The 19,897-nt window shown below is 37.7% G+C and overlaps 1 protein-coding gene across 6 annotated transcripts in view; it reads right to left on the bottom strand.

The window, feature by feature from the left end:
- The window catches only part of bltp3b (bridge-like lipid transfer protein family member 3B), a 31,508-nt gene extending 12,590 nt beyond the window's left edge, over positions 1-18,918 (bottom strand). For 3 of the 6 annotated variants that reach the window (XM_055054844.1, XM_055054847.1, XM_055054848.1), the window contains exons 1-14: positions 18,541-18,918; positions 8,653-8,815; positions 6,605-6,643; positions 5,267-5,358; positions 4,885-5,074; positions 4,650-4,790; positions 3,624-3,791; positions 2,463-2,643; positions 2,288-2,371; positions 2,039-2,215; positions 1,813-1,959; positions 1,559-1,671; positions 644-785; positions 351-544 (exon numbers count right to left, since the gene is read on the bottom strand). In XM_055054844.1, coding sequence (XP_054910819.1) covers positions 351-544; positions 644-785; positions 1,559-1,671; positions 1,813-1,959; positions 2,039-2,215; positions 2,288-2,371; positions 2,463-2,643; positions 3,624-3,791; positions 4,650-4,790; positions 4,885-5,074; positions 5,267-5,358; positions 6,605-6,643; positions 8,653-8,815; positions 18,541-18,584 — 1,875 coding nt within the window. In that variant the 5' untranslated portion in view covers positions 18,585-18,918. The remainder of the gene's footprint in view (positions 1-350; positions 545-643; positions 786-1,558; positions 1,672-1,812; positions 1,960-2,038; positions 2,216-2,287; positions 2,372-2,462; positions 2,644-3,623; positions 3,792-4,649; positions 4,791-4,884; positions 5,075-5,266; positions 5,359-6,604; positions 6,644-8,652; positions 8,816-18,540) is intronic. The other 3 variants (XM_055054849.1, XM_055054850.1, XM_055054846.1) reach the window with 2 other exon arrangements.
- Between the last annotated feature and the right edge of the window lie 979 nt (positions 18,919-19,897).

The raw sequence follows: 19,897 nt of genomic DNA, 5'->3' as shown, positions 1-19,897 counted from the left end.
TTCATGCTCGCTTGTCTAATCAAGTCTGAATGCGAAACTCTGAGGTTTGTGTTTTATATCTATTAATTTTATTAGAAACAAAAAAATTATACAAAAATAACAGGAAAATATACAAATCAATCAAATGAAAGGGAGCAGAAACAAGAAAAAAACAGATATTTGCCCATTTAACCTAAGAATACATAAAAACAACTCGTATGGATTCACATACGAGTTGTTTTAATGTAAAAACTAACTTTTACCATTCTCTTAAATATGTACAGTGATCTGGCATGAATATCACTCTCTAGGTCATTCCAATGTCATAAAATAGGAACAGGTTTGAGGGTAGTGAGAACTTTAATGCTTACTTTCAGCATGAGGCCGTCCACCTTGATGTCGACGTGTTCGTCGGGCTTCTGCGAGTCGTTGAGCTTGTAGATCTGCATGAACTGCTCCAGACTCTGCCTCAGGTCCAGAGCGAACAGGTTGATCCACACCAGGCTGCGGGGATCCAGAACCAGCTGCAGGGCGTTGAGCTGGGCGTACAGGTTGGGACACGGGACTGCAGGAACGACAGAAGCAAGAAGGGAAGAGGATTAATGTTGCGTAAAATTTACACATAAAGGGAAGGAAATAAATAGTGTTTGAGTAAAAGTCTTACTGGGGTAATCTTTTCCATCTGGAAAGTAATATTCTGTAAACTCGACATGGATGGCCGGCATCTCTGGGGGAAGATACAACGACTTCTTATTGCAGGAGATCATGGTCTTTGGGCTGGAGCGCCGCTGGTCTGCCGTCGACACCTGGAGGAAAAAAGAAAGACAAATCCAGAAAAGTCAACATAAAAGAAAATATCTGTACGGCCTCAGCTGTTCCACATTTTATCACCTTTCAACCATAAACATTTTTTACTGGGATTTTATACGGCAGAGTAAAAGAGTAGAGGATAACTTTTCTGCTGTGATGTTTGATTTTTATTTTATTTACTTGTTAGTATTACTCTTATTTATTTTTTTGTATTATCGTTTCTCTTTTCATCAACTTATTCTACTCTGTTATCGTCTTTGTAAAGGATTTTGGTGCCGTTTTAAACCCGTTTTTAAAAGTGCTGCATAAATAAATTTGACGTGACACTAACTGTAATGTCAAAGGTTAAAAATGAAAGTGGCAGCATGATGCTGAGGAGACGCTTTTTGTCAGTGGGTGATATTAAAGCAAATCAAATCTATATAAATATATATATTTTTTTACAAATAATCTAGCATATGCAGACAGAAGCGTGCCACATTTTTTCACAAAAGAGTATTAGGGCCATCAGAAACAAAATATATAAAATTTCTCAGAATAAGAACATAATTGACAAATATTTAAAAGATATTAGATTATTTATTTTAATTTGACAGCTTTATTTTTTTCAGTGCCCCTCTGTCGTACTTTTCAGAGTTTTATTCAAGAACAAACTTAAATTTCTTAAAACATAAAGAGTTCATAACATTTTTGGAAGCAAAATTATAATTTTTTGTTTTCCTTTTTTTTTGGAGAAAACAAACAAAAAAAGAAAACAACGTTGAGTGACCTGGTAGATGCTGAAGTCCGCCATCCTGAGGACGAAGGAACTGGACATGAGCTGCGTCTTCGGAGGCGGAGGGCTGAAGGAGGCGCTGGAGGAGGACGAGGTGTTTATCTTCCCTGGAGAGAATGAACAAAACAGGATAGAAAAGAAAAAATAAGGGAGGGAAGAAATAGCAAACAAAAGCAGATGGGCTCTTCAACGAGTGTGCATCACCGCACTCAGGTGTACGCAAAAACCACACACACACACAATGGTACCTGGTTCTAGGCACCAGCAGCACTGGGGTGGAGGTTGTGTGTAGGGGCTCCAATCTAGGAGACCTCCATCTGCCTCCCTAAGCCCTACTTCTCCTTCTGCACCCTCCTGACCTCCTAGAGGCTCATAAACCTCGTCCTTAAGGGACACTGAGGGACAGAAAACCCACAGGGATGACGTCCTGCTGAGCTAGCATCTGCAGCGTATGAAGAAGTGCATGTTGCTTACCGTGATGCGGGGAGCCGTGATGCGGGGAGCCGTGTGCAGCGCCTGGGCCTTGTTGGTCTCGAACCGCACCCTTTAACCTTTCCACGTCAGTTTTGTACTCATCCAGCAGACTCTTGGCCCAGGTCTCTCTGGTTTTAGTGGCTTCGCTATAATGCATCCAGTGGACACAACTGTCCCCTGAGAAAAAGAAAGGAAACATGAGAACAGACAGTGAAAGGTTCACCAAAAACAAGGAAGTGAAGAACCGACCTGCTTTGTGGAAAGGGTAGTAGTCAAGGGTGATGGAGCTGAAGGAAAGCTGCATCGCTCCACCTGTTATCCTCCTACTGGTAGCTGTGGAGAAGAGAGCGAAAAATAAATCTAGACAAGAGTAAAAGCCTTGGATTATTTTCTTTCTACTGTGTTTCTAATGTGTATTTGATACCTTTGTCCTTGGCGTGGATGTCATCACAGATGTGCAGATCCAGGTGTGTGATCTGGAGGTGGTGTGAGGTCTCACACACATCGTAGGCGCTGAACAGTTTGGCCATGGTTGCACTCTGGTCAGCAGCTGTGGACGCCTGCTGGGTGCGCACTTGTTGGGCAGTAGGGGGCGGCGATGACACCTGGTGAACACAGACAGCGTCTTTCAGCGCTTCTGCTTTTCTTTTGTGCTAACCCGACGCTTGTTCCACAGTAAAATGTAAGCAGATTTCAAGAATTCTTAAGGTGAGTTTTCAAACTTTTGCAAAGAAAACGATACAAACATACCAAAAAAAAGACATTTTCAATTAACTATCATATACAGTCTGTTTTTATGTTTTGAAATGTCTCTCTCAAATACCTTACACACATGACTGGTCCAAGAATAAAACACTAATTTAAAATAAAATCCCCAATTTAATGTGTTGTTTAATGTGTAATATCTAAGACAATCAATATGTTACCAAACCATTAGGAGCCAACACTCAATATACAAAGGAAGTTTCAAAAAAGCAATCTAAAGAATTTTTCTACCTTTTCAGAAAATAGAAATAATTTAGGAAATAATAAGCAACAGAAAGCAAGAAAAGTTTAGTCTGATTTAACTTCATGTCTTTTTGTTAGGTGTATGTAAATGTCGGGTCTCAGTTGTAATGAATGTTTTCTAAATGTTTAGTTTTTAATAAAACATTAGCTTCCACTTCATTACAAAACTGTGCAGTTTTAATGTTAAGCACTTTCAAGGACTTTGTACAGAAATCAGGCACTTTCTAAACCTTGAAAACATCCAACTGAAAATCTACCATTTTTACAGGACCAGTACAAACTCTAAAAACATAAAAAAACTGAGTGCATAAATGCTTGATTTAAGTTTTTAGCATCTTTTAATTGTGTAAAACATGCAGTGTTCAATGTCTCCACCAGATGGCATACTACAGTAAATTTCAGACGAAGTGATTATGAGTGGGAGGGAAATAAGTGAATGTTGATTAGCAGAACGATGTTTTCGGATTTTCTGATTAAATAGAAGTGAGTACAGAGCAGATAGGTAAAATAAATAAATTTAAAAAAGAAATCACTGTACCAACTTTAGAGAGTTATTTGTTCATTGAACTCATCATACCTGATCGTCTGCAGCCCTGCTCTTCCTCTGCTGAGCAGACTTCTCCATGGCTTCACTGAGGGACTTTGCATACTGAACCATCGCTTTGAGCTGGGAGTCGGTCAGAACCCACAGCAGGTCGTCCAGGATGAGAATCAGCTTTGAGGCCACAACGTTGCAGTCCTTTATCTGCATCAGGAAGAAACGCACGTATAAACATGAAAAACCAAGATGGCTGACAGCATGGCGAAACTTCTCAGGCCAATTTTTTCATTCTGAGTTAAGATTGGAACAATTAATTGTGATTAATTGATTATTGAAGTAATGGTCAACTAATTTAGTGACTGATTAATCATTGACTAGAATATACAGAATCAAAAAAGCCATTTGGTGAAAAAAAAACATATTTAGAGCAGTAATTGAGCCAAAACTGTGCAAAAAATATACATTAAGATGAATTTACAAGCAAACTTTTTTTCGTTTCATCCAGGTAGCTTTAGCAGTGCTAAGTTATTGCATTCCAGGCAGTGAAATGTTTATTTTCTCATGTAAAATAGGAATTTCATTATTTTTTTTGCATCTTCTAATATATTTCTCATAATGTATAAAAAAGGTTTAAGTGGCTAATGGCAATGTGCCAATTTTTTTATTCAATTAATCATCAAAATAATTGATCATTAGAACAGTCGTGGGTTGTAGACCCATTTTTCTCCACTTTACAATTTATTTATTTAGATGTAAAATTAAAATGATCCTTTTTTTATTTTCTTGTTATGTACTACATTATATCGGTCTGTCACAATTTTATGTTTTTTAGTTGAAAACATCTGAAAAAGTTCCAGGTGGCGCTGCAACAAATGATTATATTAGTTTGATTAATCTATCAATTATTCTGATAATTAAACGGCCAGAAAATTGTGCCAGTTTTTTATCTGATTAGCAGAATAATTGATATCTAGATCAATTATTAAAACAACCGTTAGTTGCAGCTGTAATTTGCTGCAAATTAAGAGAAAATCTCGACGATGTTTCTTCTCGGACACCAACCCGTCTCTTCAGAGTGACCCTGATCTTGGACTGGTTGGTGATGAGACGGATCGGGGCGCTCAGCATCTCGTGCTCGGCGCTCTGGATGGCGTCGGCCTCAATGCGGATCATCTGCCAGCTGATTTCTTTAAATGTCAGGATCTGCAGCCAAAAAAACCATTAACAAGTCAAAGATCTCTACACAAGGCAGCCTAATCAGAGCCATTTCCTCTGAAAGGAGCCGGCGCCGACCCACCTCCCCCCTCTGAGGGTCCTGGATGCGGGTGAATCGCAGGTCGCTGATGCTCCAGCTGGTGTTGACGCTGTACACCTGCAGCTGGGAGAGCTCAAAGGAGGCGTTGAAAGCCTTGGCGCTGATCTTGATGACGATGGAGTTGATGGATAAGGAAATGCCCTCCACCACCTTCTCAGCAAAGCCATATTCACTGCGCAGACAACAAACACGGTGATTAGCAAGGAAATGAGGGCTAATATCGGGTTTTTGTAAAGAGATTAAATAAAAGCATCACTTTTAAATTTGACTTCAATGCATCTGCTGCATCTTTTTGCATTTTAGAAATCAGAGTAATAGATTTCTGGCACCAAATAACTCATTTTCCTGCAATGCAAAAGCTCACCTTTGTCCAGATGCTGTTGCTATGGGAGACGGACCATTAGGGGGTCGAGGCTCGTCACACGTGCTCATTTCCATTATCACCTTATCCAGGGTCTACAAGAGAACACATAGCTTTACTTTAACACCAACAAAAAGCCTAGCACCACCGTGTTTCAGTGTTGAAAAGTTAGGTTTTCTCCACAACGTTTTCATATTTGGTCTCATCAGATTTCTGTCTTTCCTTCAACAATGGTCACCGTCTTCAGATTTTTAGTCCAGTAGACTAAAACCTCGACAACACGAATCCACTTGAGCGACAGATGATTGTAACTCCTCAAAAGTTAACATTTTGCACCTTATTAATTAATTAACTAACTCTCCTTTTGACCATTAAATGGACGGTCATGTCAGCGTACGTCTGCAGATGTTTGCTTTTATACCTTAACTAGGCCTTAAAGTTTTCCACAAAATAATCCCCAATCTCATTTGCTCACTTTTTAAAATTCTTGTTAGATTTTTATTAATGTAATACATATGCAGATTTTTGTTTTTAAGAAAAGTTTAAAAACCCTTAAAAACTCCAAAAAAAGGCAGGAGTTTATCTTTCAGTACGACAATGACAAGGGGCTTTAGAATCAGTCTGTGACTGTCCTTGAGAAGATGTGTAAGAAAATGATATTATGTGAATGCATTGTGTGAGCTCTAACATCACACAATGGAGCAGTAAAGATGGAGCCCAGGTGACTACAGGGAAAACAATTATCATGGGACAGAGTCTGTAAACCGACACCTACTCCCTTAAAGATGGCAGCCGTAGCGAAGCCACAAAGAAGAACCAGGCGATCAAAGCGGTCAGAATGAAATCAGAACCCAATATATGGCGAGTGAAGACAAATCTCTAGATAATCACAGATATAGTGCAATAAATTTTTCCAAGGGATACAGCATGTACAATCCCAATACTCGGTGGGTTCCTACACATTCAACAAGTAAAAAGGAGAAGGGGATTCATTTTGGAGCCATAATGAAACATACATTTCAAAGAGATTGTGATTTTGTTTTGCTCAGCATGCGGGTGTCTTTCATTTTGGATTCAGGTCCATCAGAGATGAATAAAAAGTGACTAAAGACAAAGTTTTGCCCAGAAAACTTGCAAAGCCCAGTGCTCGGGGCGCCAGGAGATTCTCCAACAAACCGCCATATTTCTGAGTTAAAAAATGTTTAAAATTGACAGGAAATTTGAAAATATCACTGGATAGTTATGCATTATTGGAAGACTGGAAGATTAATGCCTAAACACCAACCAAAGTCTTAAATATTATGATTTAATAATAGATAAGGAGCAAGAACATAAACTTACCAAAGAAATTGGGTGAGTCTTTAGTTTTGTCCATGGTATCTGTTAATGAAAAGCCAACAGATGTTTAATGCCAAAAGAGAAATTAATGAAAGTAAAACAAGCACTAAAGCCAGATGAGTTACAGTCCAGGTCAAATTACACAGCAGAATGGATTCAGAGCAAGTGTTTTATTTTGACAGAGCAACTTGTTCATCAAGGACTCACAAATCAGAGCTAAAGTGAATTAAACATTTCATTTGCTTTGCTCTAAACAAAAATAATCAAAGTCACCAGCAGGGGGTGCTAGCTCACATCCATCACTGAGTGGACAGCTACAACAATGAGAACCTGCATTAAATCTGCACTCTAAACAGTCATTCATAGTGAGGTCAACATTTTTTACTAAGTTACAATAAAATAAAAGCTTGGATTTTTCTCTTTTTCAATGAGAGATTATACAACTGCAATAAAGATTAACCTATTTAAGGCTTTTTCCATATGTTTATCCTCTCAACATGTCCTCATTTTATAAACTTCATTTAACCAGGACAAGCATCAAATATCTTCTGCTGCAGCATTTTTAATCTAAATAGGACACAATACTGGGTTTAGCTGCTTTGTAAGAGGAAGATAGTAGAGACAGGGAGCTGAACATGTGAGGAAGTGAGATAAAAATCTGTTCTCATATTTTAACTCAGCTTGAACTGAAAAGGTAAAAATAAAAAAAAGAGAGAGAAACGTATCTAAGCAGGAAAAACGGTTTCTGCACACCAGCTCTACCTGTCATAAAGAAATCTGCCGCAACACAAAAACCTCCAGTAAATGATTACACCTGAAAAACTGCAAAGTCTGCATAAAAACAGTCGATAAAGGAGGGCGATCAAGGATGAACAAACCACAGCGCATACTGTGGTGCTCCTTTACAAAATGGCGTCTAAAAGTGAGCGAAAATAACTGAAGGAAAAGTCCAAGAAGAGAAAGAGAGGTGGAAAATGGACGTTGGTCTGTGCAAATGTGGAGTCATAAGTAAATTATATAGCTTCTTTCAGCTTTTTCAGGGTGTGCCAAAGTCTGCTCATGAATGTGACTCAAAGCTGAGACAGATCAAGTTATGAAATAAAGGGAGACCATAAAAGTAGAGTAGAACAGTCAAAGACCAAGATAACTGCTAGTGGCATACAGTCAGAGGAGGCATAATCCCTACAAGTAAATTAGGTACATAGACCCGAACATTAATAATACAAAATACATTTTTCATGATTTTTTTTTTAATTATTATTATTGGTGATAATTTCATGGTCAAAATGGCTGAATTTATGCATGAAATACATAAAAACAGTTTGGGCTGAGGCAGTGCAGTGCTGTGCCTCACCTTTGGGGGCGCTATGTCACACACTAAATGAAGTAGAAAGGAGGAACTACCCATCTTCTACAGTCTAACATATTTAATGAATGCGAATGAAATAATTAATCTTTCTGATCAGCCAAAAAAAGCTCTGTGAAAATGCATGAGGCAGAAAGTACCATGCCTCACTGATAGGGGGCAGTGCTGAGCACTACAGGCAAAACGTGCTCTTCTTCTACTCATTGAAATGACTGAAAAAAGCAGAAAAAATACAAAAATACAGTCAGAATAGAACCTTTAAAAGCCACTCTTCTTGTGGCTCCCGGATTTTTAAAAATGAAAGAAAAATTCAAGAGAAAGACGTTTTATTTTATAACATTGTGATAGAAATATTTTACATTTTCATTTGCAAGTAACAGATAATACATAATTTTGAAAGTCAGTAAAAAAAATTCCATTTGAAAAATAGATTTTTTTTCTCGCTATTGCATTGTTAAATTGATTAAAAACATTAATTAGTTACGGTCAAAATCAAAATATTAGCTCTTAAATTGGATTTTAGATTTGTACATTTGATTCTGAGGCAATCTCTGCCTCACCAGTCATGAAAATCATAATCACCTATTTGCCTGATGCAATAGGTGTGCATACACACTTGAGTCCTTAAATAACTCCATGTAAAATAAGTCTGGGGCATAATTTGAAATCCTTGTTTTGCCCTCACCCTGATGGCCGCCTTGTTGCAGAACACACGGTTGATTGCCAGCCAGGTGGGCAGGTCCAGCAGACTCTGCAGGACCTCCTCGTCCAGCTCCAGGTTGGTCAGCTGGCCCTCCCCCTTCAGCGTGCTCAGGTTGATCTTATCCGGCGACAGGTTCTTAGCAAACCTACAAGACAACAGGACAGCGCCAAGCTTAGCGGCTGCGGATATTTATAGGAGAGGAGTTGTTGGCAAACATTCGCCACCGGATACGCTGCAGGTGCATCAGATGTTGACAAAAAACAAACACCCACATCTAAGGGTTTGGAAAGTGGCCTGTGGCAAAGCTCAATGTTAAAACTCAAATTTTAACATAAACTAATATTTCTATCGTTTCTAGTTGAAACCAGGGATAAATCTACCAGGGTAGAAATATTCCCAGATGGTAAACGGTTGAACAGTGTTTTCAGGGCAACCCGCATGAATTAAAACTTTGCTTTGAGAAGAATTAAAGCAATTTAGGGATGCAACTAATGACTACTTTCTGACAATTAATACATTAATCCTACACAAACAGTCACATTTTCCAGATTAAGCTTTTTCATACAATAAGACAAAAACATTAAAAGATACAAATAAACAAACAAACAGTTAAATGCAATAACTTTTCCACTTGAAGAGATTAGTGTAAAACATATTTACAGACTAAAGTGCTTTTATTCTAGATTCAAAATGTGTATGTAACTTATACAGTTTTGGCTTTATTACTTCTCTAAATACATTATTTATTCAACAAATGACCTTTTCTGACTCTACTCTAGTTAATTAATTGGCGACCAAGTTACTTGACAATTATTTGAATAATCAATTCATGACAATAAATTGTTTCAGCCCTAAAACAAAACAATCATTATTTACATTTTGTAAAGACTTTACTTAGGTTGTAAACTGTAATCACTTTGCCCCAAAACTGTCAGTCATTTCTTTTATGAGAGCTGATCAAGACACGATTGACTAAGTCAGTTTCGACACAAACTGGGTGGCCTAGTCAAAGGCGAAGCTTAAATCTGATTGAGACATTAAACAGGTAAATTATACTCAAAAACTCTCACATTGGAGCAATGGGCCACTGAAATGGAAAGACCTAATTCAAACTGTTATAAACACCGACACTTTATTGAGGTCAAAGGTGACAGTCTGGGTATAAAAGGCAATTACTTCTTCCATATAGGATCAGTTTGTTTTGGATTACTTTTTATCTAAATAAATTCGAACCACCATTTAAAAATGGCTTTTTACACAAATTACGTAAACGGTGTGGCTTTTCCACCACATAATAAAGACAGGTTAATAAAAATGTTCCAGGTTAGGTTCTGTGAGCAAATATTGGCCTCTTTGATACATTTAAACACACAACCGGGATGCCTACGACCTGAGTGTTTTCCACCCACACTATTAGTTAATAGTTACCAGAGTGTTCTGATGCTGAAGGTCTTATTGACCCATTAATCTCTGCACCTCAATCTAATGAAATGATTTACCAATATCACCATCTGCTACTGCAGTACAAACTGACAATGTTTAGCAATCTGGTTTGGTCATTAAACAGCAAAGCAGATATAAATTATAGTTTTCTGCACCACAAAAGTAATAAAAAACATACTTTAACACGAGAAAGTGCAGAACACCAATAACTGAGGCAACACTAAGCTGTAGTCTGATTTCACACACAATCAGACTACAGCTGTAAACGGACAGGATCAAAGCTCATACTTTGACTGTAAATAAAAACCTTAGTTGGTAACTGGTCACAAACAGAAATTAAATCACAAGTCGTAAGAAGATCTCTGGACCAAATGGGCAAAAACATTTGCCCCAGGTCAGTAGAAAACCAATGAAATGGGCTTCTAGTTGTTTAGGCTATAAGGATCAACAATGGTTTTGATACATTCAAACAGCTTCACTGCAACAAGGGTTATCTAGTACTACAAGGTGTCTGATTTGATGATATAAACTAAAATGTACTGTTTTTAATGGTCGTCAAGTTGGATTTTGAGGTGAATTTGGTAACAAACCATAAACTTTCCATGTGGGATTTTAGCATCAGGACTTCAAGTGGATAGCTTTAAGGATTAGACCAGAAATGTGCCGTAACTCCTCTATATTTGATCACATTACACTTAATCTTTCTAACGTTGACAACGTGCTAAGCAATCTTAGCAACTCACCCAATAGCCTCATGATGAACACTAAGCTCCCAGAACATGAGCTCACGGCTCAACTCCGGAGTTCACCTTATCTACTAGAAATGAGGAGATTGAGAAGTTTATGGTTGGAATACTTCATAGTTGCTTGAATTAGCATTGAAAGACACCAGTTAATAATTTAAGTGATTGCAGAATCTTGGAGCTACCTAGCTCCAAGATGGCGGCTAACAGACAAAAAACTCCTCAGGCTGATCCCACAGAAAGCAAACAACTGGATTCCTATCTCAGACTGTTTGCAAAATCTTTGGTGTTTTACGTGTAGCTGCTGTGAAACTTTGTCATCCCAAGCCAATAGTGCATGAATAACTCAATCTGGAGCCAATTATTCACGATGGACAGCTAAAATACTGCAGAGGAGTCAAACTCATTTTAGTTTTGGGCCAAATCAAGATCATGAATGGTTTTATAGGGCCAGTTGTGCCAGAATGAATGAATAAAACATGTTCACAGAATCTTAAAAGGTCAAAGAATTCCTAAATCAAATAATATTACTGAACATCTTCAGAATTTTATGATACTTTTTGTGATTTTTTGCAATAAAAATCACATTTGGAAATATTTGCAATATTTGTGCTTTCTTATGGCAGGACATATGACTTTTTATTACTCGCTGTAACGATGATGTATTATAATCTGACATCAATGAAGTAAGGTTTTTGACAATTATTGAAAGAAATCTCCAAGTATGTATTAGAACAAAAAAGTGTGGGGATTTGTTGATTTTGTGTGAATTTGGAGGGACTGATTGATATATTTGGCAATAAACATAAAAACTACATTGAGTTGATTTATAAGCAGATTTAATATTTAGTCTGGAATCTAGAGGGCCACATGAAAAGCTATAGCGGGCCAGGTTTGGCCCCCAGGCCTTAAGTTTGACACATATGACCTATTGGAACCAGAATCACTCAACTATAAAACATTATAGTCCAGCAGAGGGCTGAATACAACGAAGGTTAATGAACAAGGAATACTGACTTTAGCTGGTTACTTTTCCAAATCAGACATTGACATGATGGTACAAATAAATATAAAAATCCAAATTAAAAGGTACGAAGAACCAAAAGAATAAAATTCCAAACAAAAGATGTGCAAACCAAACACCAGTAAGTAGCTGGATTCAGGTAGGAAGATAAAAGCTACATCCAGCAGGAGACATAATGAGGAGAAGAAGTTAAAACAGGCCCTTAAAAAACAAAATGTGGATTCTCAGAGAAAGGAACGTTAAGTTTGTCTCATGTGACGAGTGAAATATTCATCTAAGCAGCTGATCAAGTATCAAGCAGCTAGTTTGGCTTACCCTCTCGCTCCTTCTCTGGCTTCTCAGCCTCTCATTGGTCACCTCCTGCTTCAACTCCATAAATAAATCAATACTGTAATTTTGCTAAATGTTCGCAATCAGCAGTGCTGCCATCAGTACTATTAGAGTTAAAACTAAAGAAAAATCACACCTGCTGACCTTTTTCCAATGCAGCAGTTTGAGTATAGTCATATTTCCCGTCCTTTTTGTCTCAATAGTCTTCAGCTGTTATCCCAGCCAGCAAGTCTGCGCTCATCAGACCAAAACCAGGTTCGTAAAAAGGTTATAGGAGACCACTGTGGAGAGTGAGTGGTTTTCCACCTCTTAAATGAAATATTAACGACTCAACAGCAATATCCAAACTTGCATTAGTCCCATTTGGAGGTTAAAGAGCACAACTGTCCAAAAATACTTTTTCCTTTGACATAAAGGTCAACTTAAAGGTCTTTTGTCCCAAAAGGTTATAGAATTTAAAAAAATATGCACCATTTTTTTATTAAGAAAAAAATTAATAAAATTCTCTTAAATCAATTTTAATACAATAAAACACAAAGTTTTCACCAGAGAGCCAATAGAAATGGGCTAGTGACTGAGCTGAGATAATTAGTGAATGCACCATTCCAGGTGACGCTCATAAATTCAGAGTGGAGGTTGTTAGTGAGCGAAAAAAACTCAAAGTTTGTGATTTTACCGTCAATCGGGTGCCTGAAATGTCAATGCTGTAGTCCTTACAGAAAAATCAAAACCAGCTTTGCAAAAATTTTACCCAAATCTCTTATGTTCAATTTTAGACATTATCAATTAAATACATACTAAAGACATCTTCAGCTATCAAACTAGTAACTCTTATGGTTTCTAATTTTGCTAAATTCAATCGAAACATGTCTACAATGCATCTTTTCTCTCAACTACACACTGAAGACTTTCTAGCACACCAAACTGTGTGCAAACGTCTGTGGATTTGCAGAATGGAAACAGCTTTTCTGCGTTCCCTGATGATGAATTTGTGGTGCAGCCTGATGACAGTGATGCCAGCAGGAGTCTGGCCTTAAGAAAAAATTACCAGAGTGAGTCAGACAACAGCCATCTTATTTTATCCACCCAGACGGAGGCGGCCTAAATTGTGAAATATATAAAAAGACAAACAGGAGAGACGGCGTGTGCAACAACAAATATCCACAGGGCATCGCTCTGCTGTGAAGGCGTGAGAATTTTAATCAGGCTAAGTTTACCGAGGGATAAAAGAGAAAGAAAACAACACTGAACAAAGAGTCTCGGGTTATTATTTTTTCATGAATGTGTGTACTGTATTCCCAAGAAGACTTGTGTCATTCATCCAAATGACTGAATTCAGGGTTTCCAACCATTTTCACGGCTCTAAGTGAGCAGAAGTACAGATCCACTGCAGACTGTGAAAAAACAAATAGGAGCTCACAGACTGTGAGCACATATGACCTATTGGAACTAGAATCACTCAATTATAAAACATTATAGTCCAGCAGAGGGCTGAATACAATGTTTTATTTTTATGATTAACCATAAAAATAAAACATAAAAAAACCCATAAAGAGAGATCAGATTTAAACCTGCTCCAAGTAATAAAGATTTTTTCTGGTATGTTACCAGTTCACATTTTAAATTTGATTTTTTTCTAAATTTATTGAATAAAATAACCTATTTATCACGTAGAAATGTGTCGTATGGATCTTCTCTTTTTGTATGTTGATTGTTTGATTTACCACGGTTCCTTGTAATCTATGTAGATGTCAGACATTAGGTTGAAATCTAGATAAATATGATTGAAATGCAAACGTTACTAAAGATGATGAAGTGACTGATAAAAAAAGAAAAGCACAGCACCATACTGTGTTTATTTATTTTAATTAAAAGACGGCAGAGTGAATATATTAAATGATCTTTGCAGTTTCAGCGTTATTCCAACTTCTAAATAACATTTTGGTTAAGAGCAGAGATTTGCAAACCAGGTGAGGTCTCACTGGCACAGAGCTGATGTAAACAATTAAGAGCTTCATTAGTTGCATAAGGAGTGCTAGAAATAGAGCACCTCAAATACCGGAGCTGTTAAAGGCTCTGAACTGTATCCTAAAAGTTCATAATTTGCTCACCGCTGGATAAATAAGCACAAGTTTTTAATTAAGAGAAACTAGAGATATCAGTCCTGATATGCAATATATTTCTTTATAGTTCAACTTCCTATTTGCACTTCCTGAATGTTTGTTTCTTTTTGTCACTTTTAGTTTCTTTATGACTTATTTTACGTTGGCTGTTCAAGGTTTTCTCTAGAAACCCTTGTGGCTGTGAGCCCGGTAGCTGTGAGGCTCGGCCAGTCATTCATCCAGCTGCGCTTTTCAGTTAAAAAATTTTCAAAATAGACCGAAATTTAAAAGTATCACTTGATAATTATGTTAATATCTGAACACCAACTATAAAGTTTTTAAAAATGCAAATTTTTTTAAAAACTTCAATAAATAAACAAAGCTTATTTTGCGGGGGCACAAGCAAAGCCTGGTGCCCCGCCAGGCTTAAAATACACTGGGGGAAACCCTGCTGTTGTACTGCTAATTACACTGACTCCAAAATATTATGAAGCTAAAGGAGTTTTTAAGTGCTGTACTGGTGCAGAGTTATCACAGAAATTTGTAATTTAGTAAATTTATGACCGTTAAAAAAAAAAGAAAAATGTTTTAAATCAATTCGGCTGTTTTGCTGAATCAGATCAGTTGGTATCAGCTGATACTAATCCTCACATATCGGAATTGGAAAAGATAAATCATGCATCCCTAAGAGAAACAACATATAATGTTAGTTTTGTTGAGCTATTGAAATTGCAAACAGCTGTTAACTTGTATATTTTTGCTGATGAATCCAATTAACAGTTAGGGGTGAATCATTTTAGTTACATTTTCCCTCGGGGTGACCTCACTTTGAATAACTTCCTGTTTTGCTCTAAAACGTCGCGTCTCCTGGTTTTTGGCGGTCAAAGCTACATGAAATCAGGACCCCAAAGCAGAAATTAAAAACCCAACAATGGCTAATATTTACAACCATTTCAACCATTTCACCTAGACGAAGCTAAACCCTGGATACACAGCAGCTGGATGCCAACGTCTATGGGAATCCTGACCAAACATAGAATACACACACTCCTAACAGAGCCTACACACACAAGGGCTTCACAGAGCTGTGCTGATTAGACACCCACTGCCCCACACTCAGTCATGACTCATGCAGTAATAGCTTTCCCACCAGCAGTGACTCTTCACACTGAACATAGCGCTGCTTTGCATCATCATCACAGAGCTTACTGCAGGATGGAAAGAAGCAGCTCATGATGACAAACACGGCAACAACAATGGAGCCATTTTTCACGGTGAAACCAATCCTCCAGGAACAGAAAAGAGGCTTTCAGCTTAGTATCATCTGGGAATAGGGTGGGATCATCTTGACTCATCAATGTCAAGATTATTACTTCATATAAATGCAACAAAGATGGCATTGAGTATGATTTAAAAAGGAGGACTTCTTTATATATTTAATAAATGCCTCCTTGGTCATAAACCTTAACCAATATATTTTATTAAAGTAATATAATATTAACTTTAAGTGGAATAAACATTTTCAAAGTTAGCAAAAACACTAAAACAAAAATTAGTGCACTGGAAAATTAGTAGGCCACGGACAAATTAATAGTTCATAAAAGCTTTAGTTACATTTATTATACAGCAATTGCTTGGTGTGCAAATAAATGTTTGCAGCAGAATTTATACCAATTAGAGACAAGTTATTGATTAAAGAATAAATCTAACGTCGACTGATCTTGTTGATCAACTAACAATTAATTGATAAGTGGCCGTTTTCTTAAAAACCTGAGTTGTATGAAATAAATCAACTGTTTCCATAAAGGGCTGCAATTTTTAATAATATGCTGGATTAAAAAAAATAAATCCATCTTAAATTTAAGGAGCTTGTCGAGTGCTTATATTTCAAAACAGAACCGAATAAAGTGTATTTTGCATCCCATAGTTTCTCTTTACTGGACTAGGGTAGCTCCGCCATCTTTATTTCTGTATCAACACCTTCGTTTCAGGATAACCAGTGGTGCCCTCTGCAGGATGGCAGCCAAACCGCAACACTAAAAGGTTAATAAACCATTAATTGACAATTAATCTTAAATTGCTTGTTTGCATTCCTAACAATAGATTATAATTTAAGTGGGAACAAAATCCCACTGAGGAATTGATTGGATTTCTCTACATTTCTGAGTATGAAGTGACTAGTAAATTATTCATCATGAAGCATTGTCACACATCTTTCCTAGAGGTGCCAATCAGTGAGGGGTTGTGCTGTTTGTGTCTGTGTAACAGAATCTGGCCGGTGGCCAGACTTCTGTGTCGATACACAAACCCGTATCTCTTTTGCAGACTAAACACACAGTCTGAAGTCTCCTCTGGGGGCTACCTGGACATAACCTTCTATGAAAACCTTTATTGATTGACCTCTGGCACAGGGATGCCAACTTGTGATACAACTCTGAATCTGATGCAAACCTGAGGAGAATCAGAAAGGCAGGTGTCCTTTCTGATTTTGACACCTCCTCCATAACCTGTAGCTGTGTAAGCACACCTACACTGGGTATAAATAAGCTGCCGGAGAACAAACTGTTCCTGAGTGATGCAGACGCAGAAACATCCCGGCACGTAGTACGCAACAATCACTGCGCCCTCAAAGAGGAGTAAATGAGATAATGGTGCTTTGCCATTCTGACAGCATCACCGTTTCTGTGAAGTCACTGCACAAGACAGGCGCCGGATTGGCTGCCTGTCAGAGAGGTCAGCGTCTGCTCTGCAACCAACCAATAAGGCAGACACAAAGAGCCTAAAAGCTGAACGACATCACTACTCCGCCAGTCATTTCCTGCTGACGCTGTTGAGGGCACGCACAGTCACGTGCAAACACACTTACTCACTGTCAATACACACAAGTACACGAGGACAGAGGAGGACAAGTGCTGCCTCTGGCTTTAGGTGTGTGAAGGACAAAGCACCATGCTGATGAAATTTAGTGTCAAAGTCCAACTCCCCGAGCTAGAGTCGTTTCTGACACGACCATCGAGCTGCTTCAGTTTTTAAACACTCAACAGCCCCAAAGATAAATTACATCCACTTCAAATTTATTTCAAATTAAATTTTAATAAATTCTGTTTCTGGCATGCTTCCAGGCTTCCCAGGAACAAAACAGGGAAACACTGAAAGTCCCTCGAGAGACGGTGGAAAAAATAAATAATTCATGCAGAGCTCTGTGGAGCCGAATGCTACTCATAACATCAGGACATCTATAAATATATAAATAACTAAAATCCACCCTTCCACTGCCATTTATTAGCTTCTGAGGAAAAATTAAGATTCATTTAACTTTAGGTACAAAGTAATGCACATAAAAATAATGTTAAAGGCATAAAATACATTGCAATTAATGGGGAAATTATATATTTTTAAATAAAGTGTATGGTTTTAAGACCTTTTTGTTTTTCTTCATATTTATCATATTAAGAAAACTAACTGAATAGCAATAATATTATGATAATACAAAGATCCTTATATGACTTGCTTAATCTACAAAGTGATTATGTATTATAATTATTTCCAATGTCAAAATAAGCCAATTATTAGTTCTAATAAATTGCAATACTCTTTTATTATATTAATAAAATATAATAAAATATTTTTTATATTTTTATTATAATAAAAACACAATAAATATTTATTATATGAACAATAGAGCCCTGCAGAAGACAGTGAGGGGATCTTAACGACTCACTGAATCATGTCTAACTTTCTGATATGAAACTATATCAACTTAAATTATTATTTATTTGCTTTATGTATGATTTTTTTGTCTCTCAATTTGTTTTTCTGTTAATTTTATCCCACCGACTGTCTGTCCAGGGAAATGGACTTGAAAGTTAACCACCTAAATTTAGTCTTAACCGTTTACAACGTCAGAAAATGAATTTAAAATACCTCAAATTGTTTCTTAACTACTGGAAATAATGTGACAGCATGTGGAAGCTGAGATAATTGATTCACTCACAGCTGGTTGAACCTGCTTTAGCAAAGGAGAGCTAGCTAAGGAGCTAACCCTTTAGCTAGTTCATTAACGACTCTAAACCCCGCGCACTGTCTGACAGGCACATTGTAAGTAACAACACCCCACGTTGAGCTGAATTTGCTCCCAAAATAACAGCGATAATGTGCTAAAAGCCAGTTTATGGCTTCCTTACAGCTGAATCTGCATCTCTGTTGCTAACCTCAACGAAGCACCCACCTGGAGAGATGCTTCAGGATCTGCTTCTTGATGAGCCCAGCCATGGTTGAGCTAATCCGATATTTGAGCCGCCGACGCCGGGTACGAGCTTTCTGGCCAGCCTAACTGCTAGCTTCCCCACCTCCACTCGAGCTATAAACAAGCAGCTCAAATTCTTCTCCCGGTGTCGGTCTTCATTTCACCGCCGTCCCATCGCCTTATTCTCCGAGTGAGGGCTGAGGCTGCCGGGTAAATTACATTTCAGACGTCCGAGAGGCAGCCCCGACAAGAGGACAAAGCCTTACCGGGTGTCCTGATGAGGTTCGGGGACGGTGCAGGTCTCTGCAGTATCATAAAGAGTGCACCTGGTCTCACAGCATCCGGGGAACTGCGTCTGGCCGCTGCCACAGCGCCCACCGGGCGGAGACAGATGCTGCCTTCAAGGTCCGCTCGGAAACAACAGCATTCGCAGTGTAAGTTTTCTCTGACGTCACTCTATTTTGTTCAATTTACAGCCACAATCTTTAATGTGACAGGAACAAATTAGATACTTTTAAAAGAATTAATGCATCCATTTTACCTTCATAAGACACTAAATTAGTAAATAGAATCTACCTTTGGGTTTATTAATGTCATTATAAACACAGCGAAGGTATCAGAGGTTTGTTTTTGGAGAACATTAGCAAATGTATTAAATCGTAAACATCAGCAGCTGAAGTAAAAAAGCATCACTGATCAAACAATCCAGCTTTTAAAAATCGAGTTTTTTACAACAGCAAACATCTATCAAAGTCTATCCAAAGGTCAACTTTTTGTCATGTAATTTACACAAATTTTATGGTAGTGCGGCAAGTTAATTTAAAAACGAAAAAGAGTCAGAGAAGTGCAGTTAGACACAGAAAAACACTGGGAGAGATAGAGCCAAATGCTAATAATTTTTTAACCTACCAAATGCAAAATGCTTGACCCTGAACACATCACTCCTCATGATGAAACATGGTGATGCTGGTGGATACCTTCTTCTTTAGCAACCAGGAAGCTGGTTCGATAACATTTATTACAGTCTGAAAAACAAGAACACCAATAAATATATCTGGAAAAAGACAGAAAATTTCAATTTCGCGGTTGGATTCTTCTTCACAGTAGGTTCAAGATAATAAAATGGAAAGTAATTCTAAGAAAACCAGAGTATAAAGTAATAACAATGACTTCGAACAACTGAAGAAATATGAAACACTGTAATAAAGTGGTAAAAAGTTCATAAGACGATTTAACAACAACAGAAAAGACGTCTGGCTCAGACTTAAACGCTACTTTAGTGCCACCTGGTGGTCAAAAGTGTCCTTAAATTAACATGTTCATCATTTCTTGTAATTAT

The sequence above is a fragment of the Poeciliopsis prolifica genome, unplaced genomic scaffold (genome assembly GCF_027474105.1).
Source record: "Poeciliopsis prolifica strain line A6 unplaced genomic scaffold, Auburn_PproV2 SCAFFOLD040, whole genome shotgun sequence".
Taxonomy (NCBI): Eukaryota; Metazoa; Chordata; class Actinopteri; order Cyprinodontiformes; family Poeciliidae; genus Poeciliopsis; species Poeciliopsis prolifica.
The sequence above is the reverse complement of the archived record's forward strand: the minus strand, read 5'-3'. Positions and strand labels throughout refer to the sequence as shown.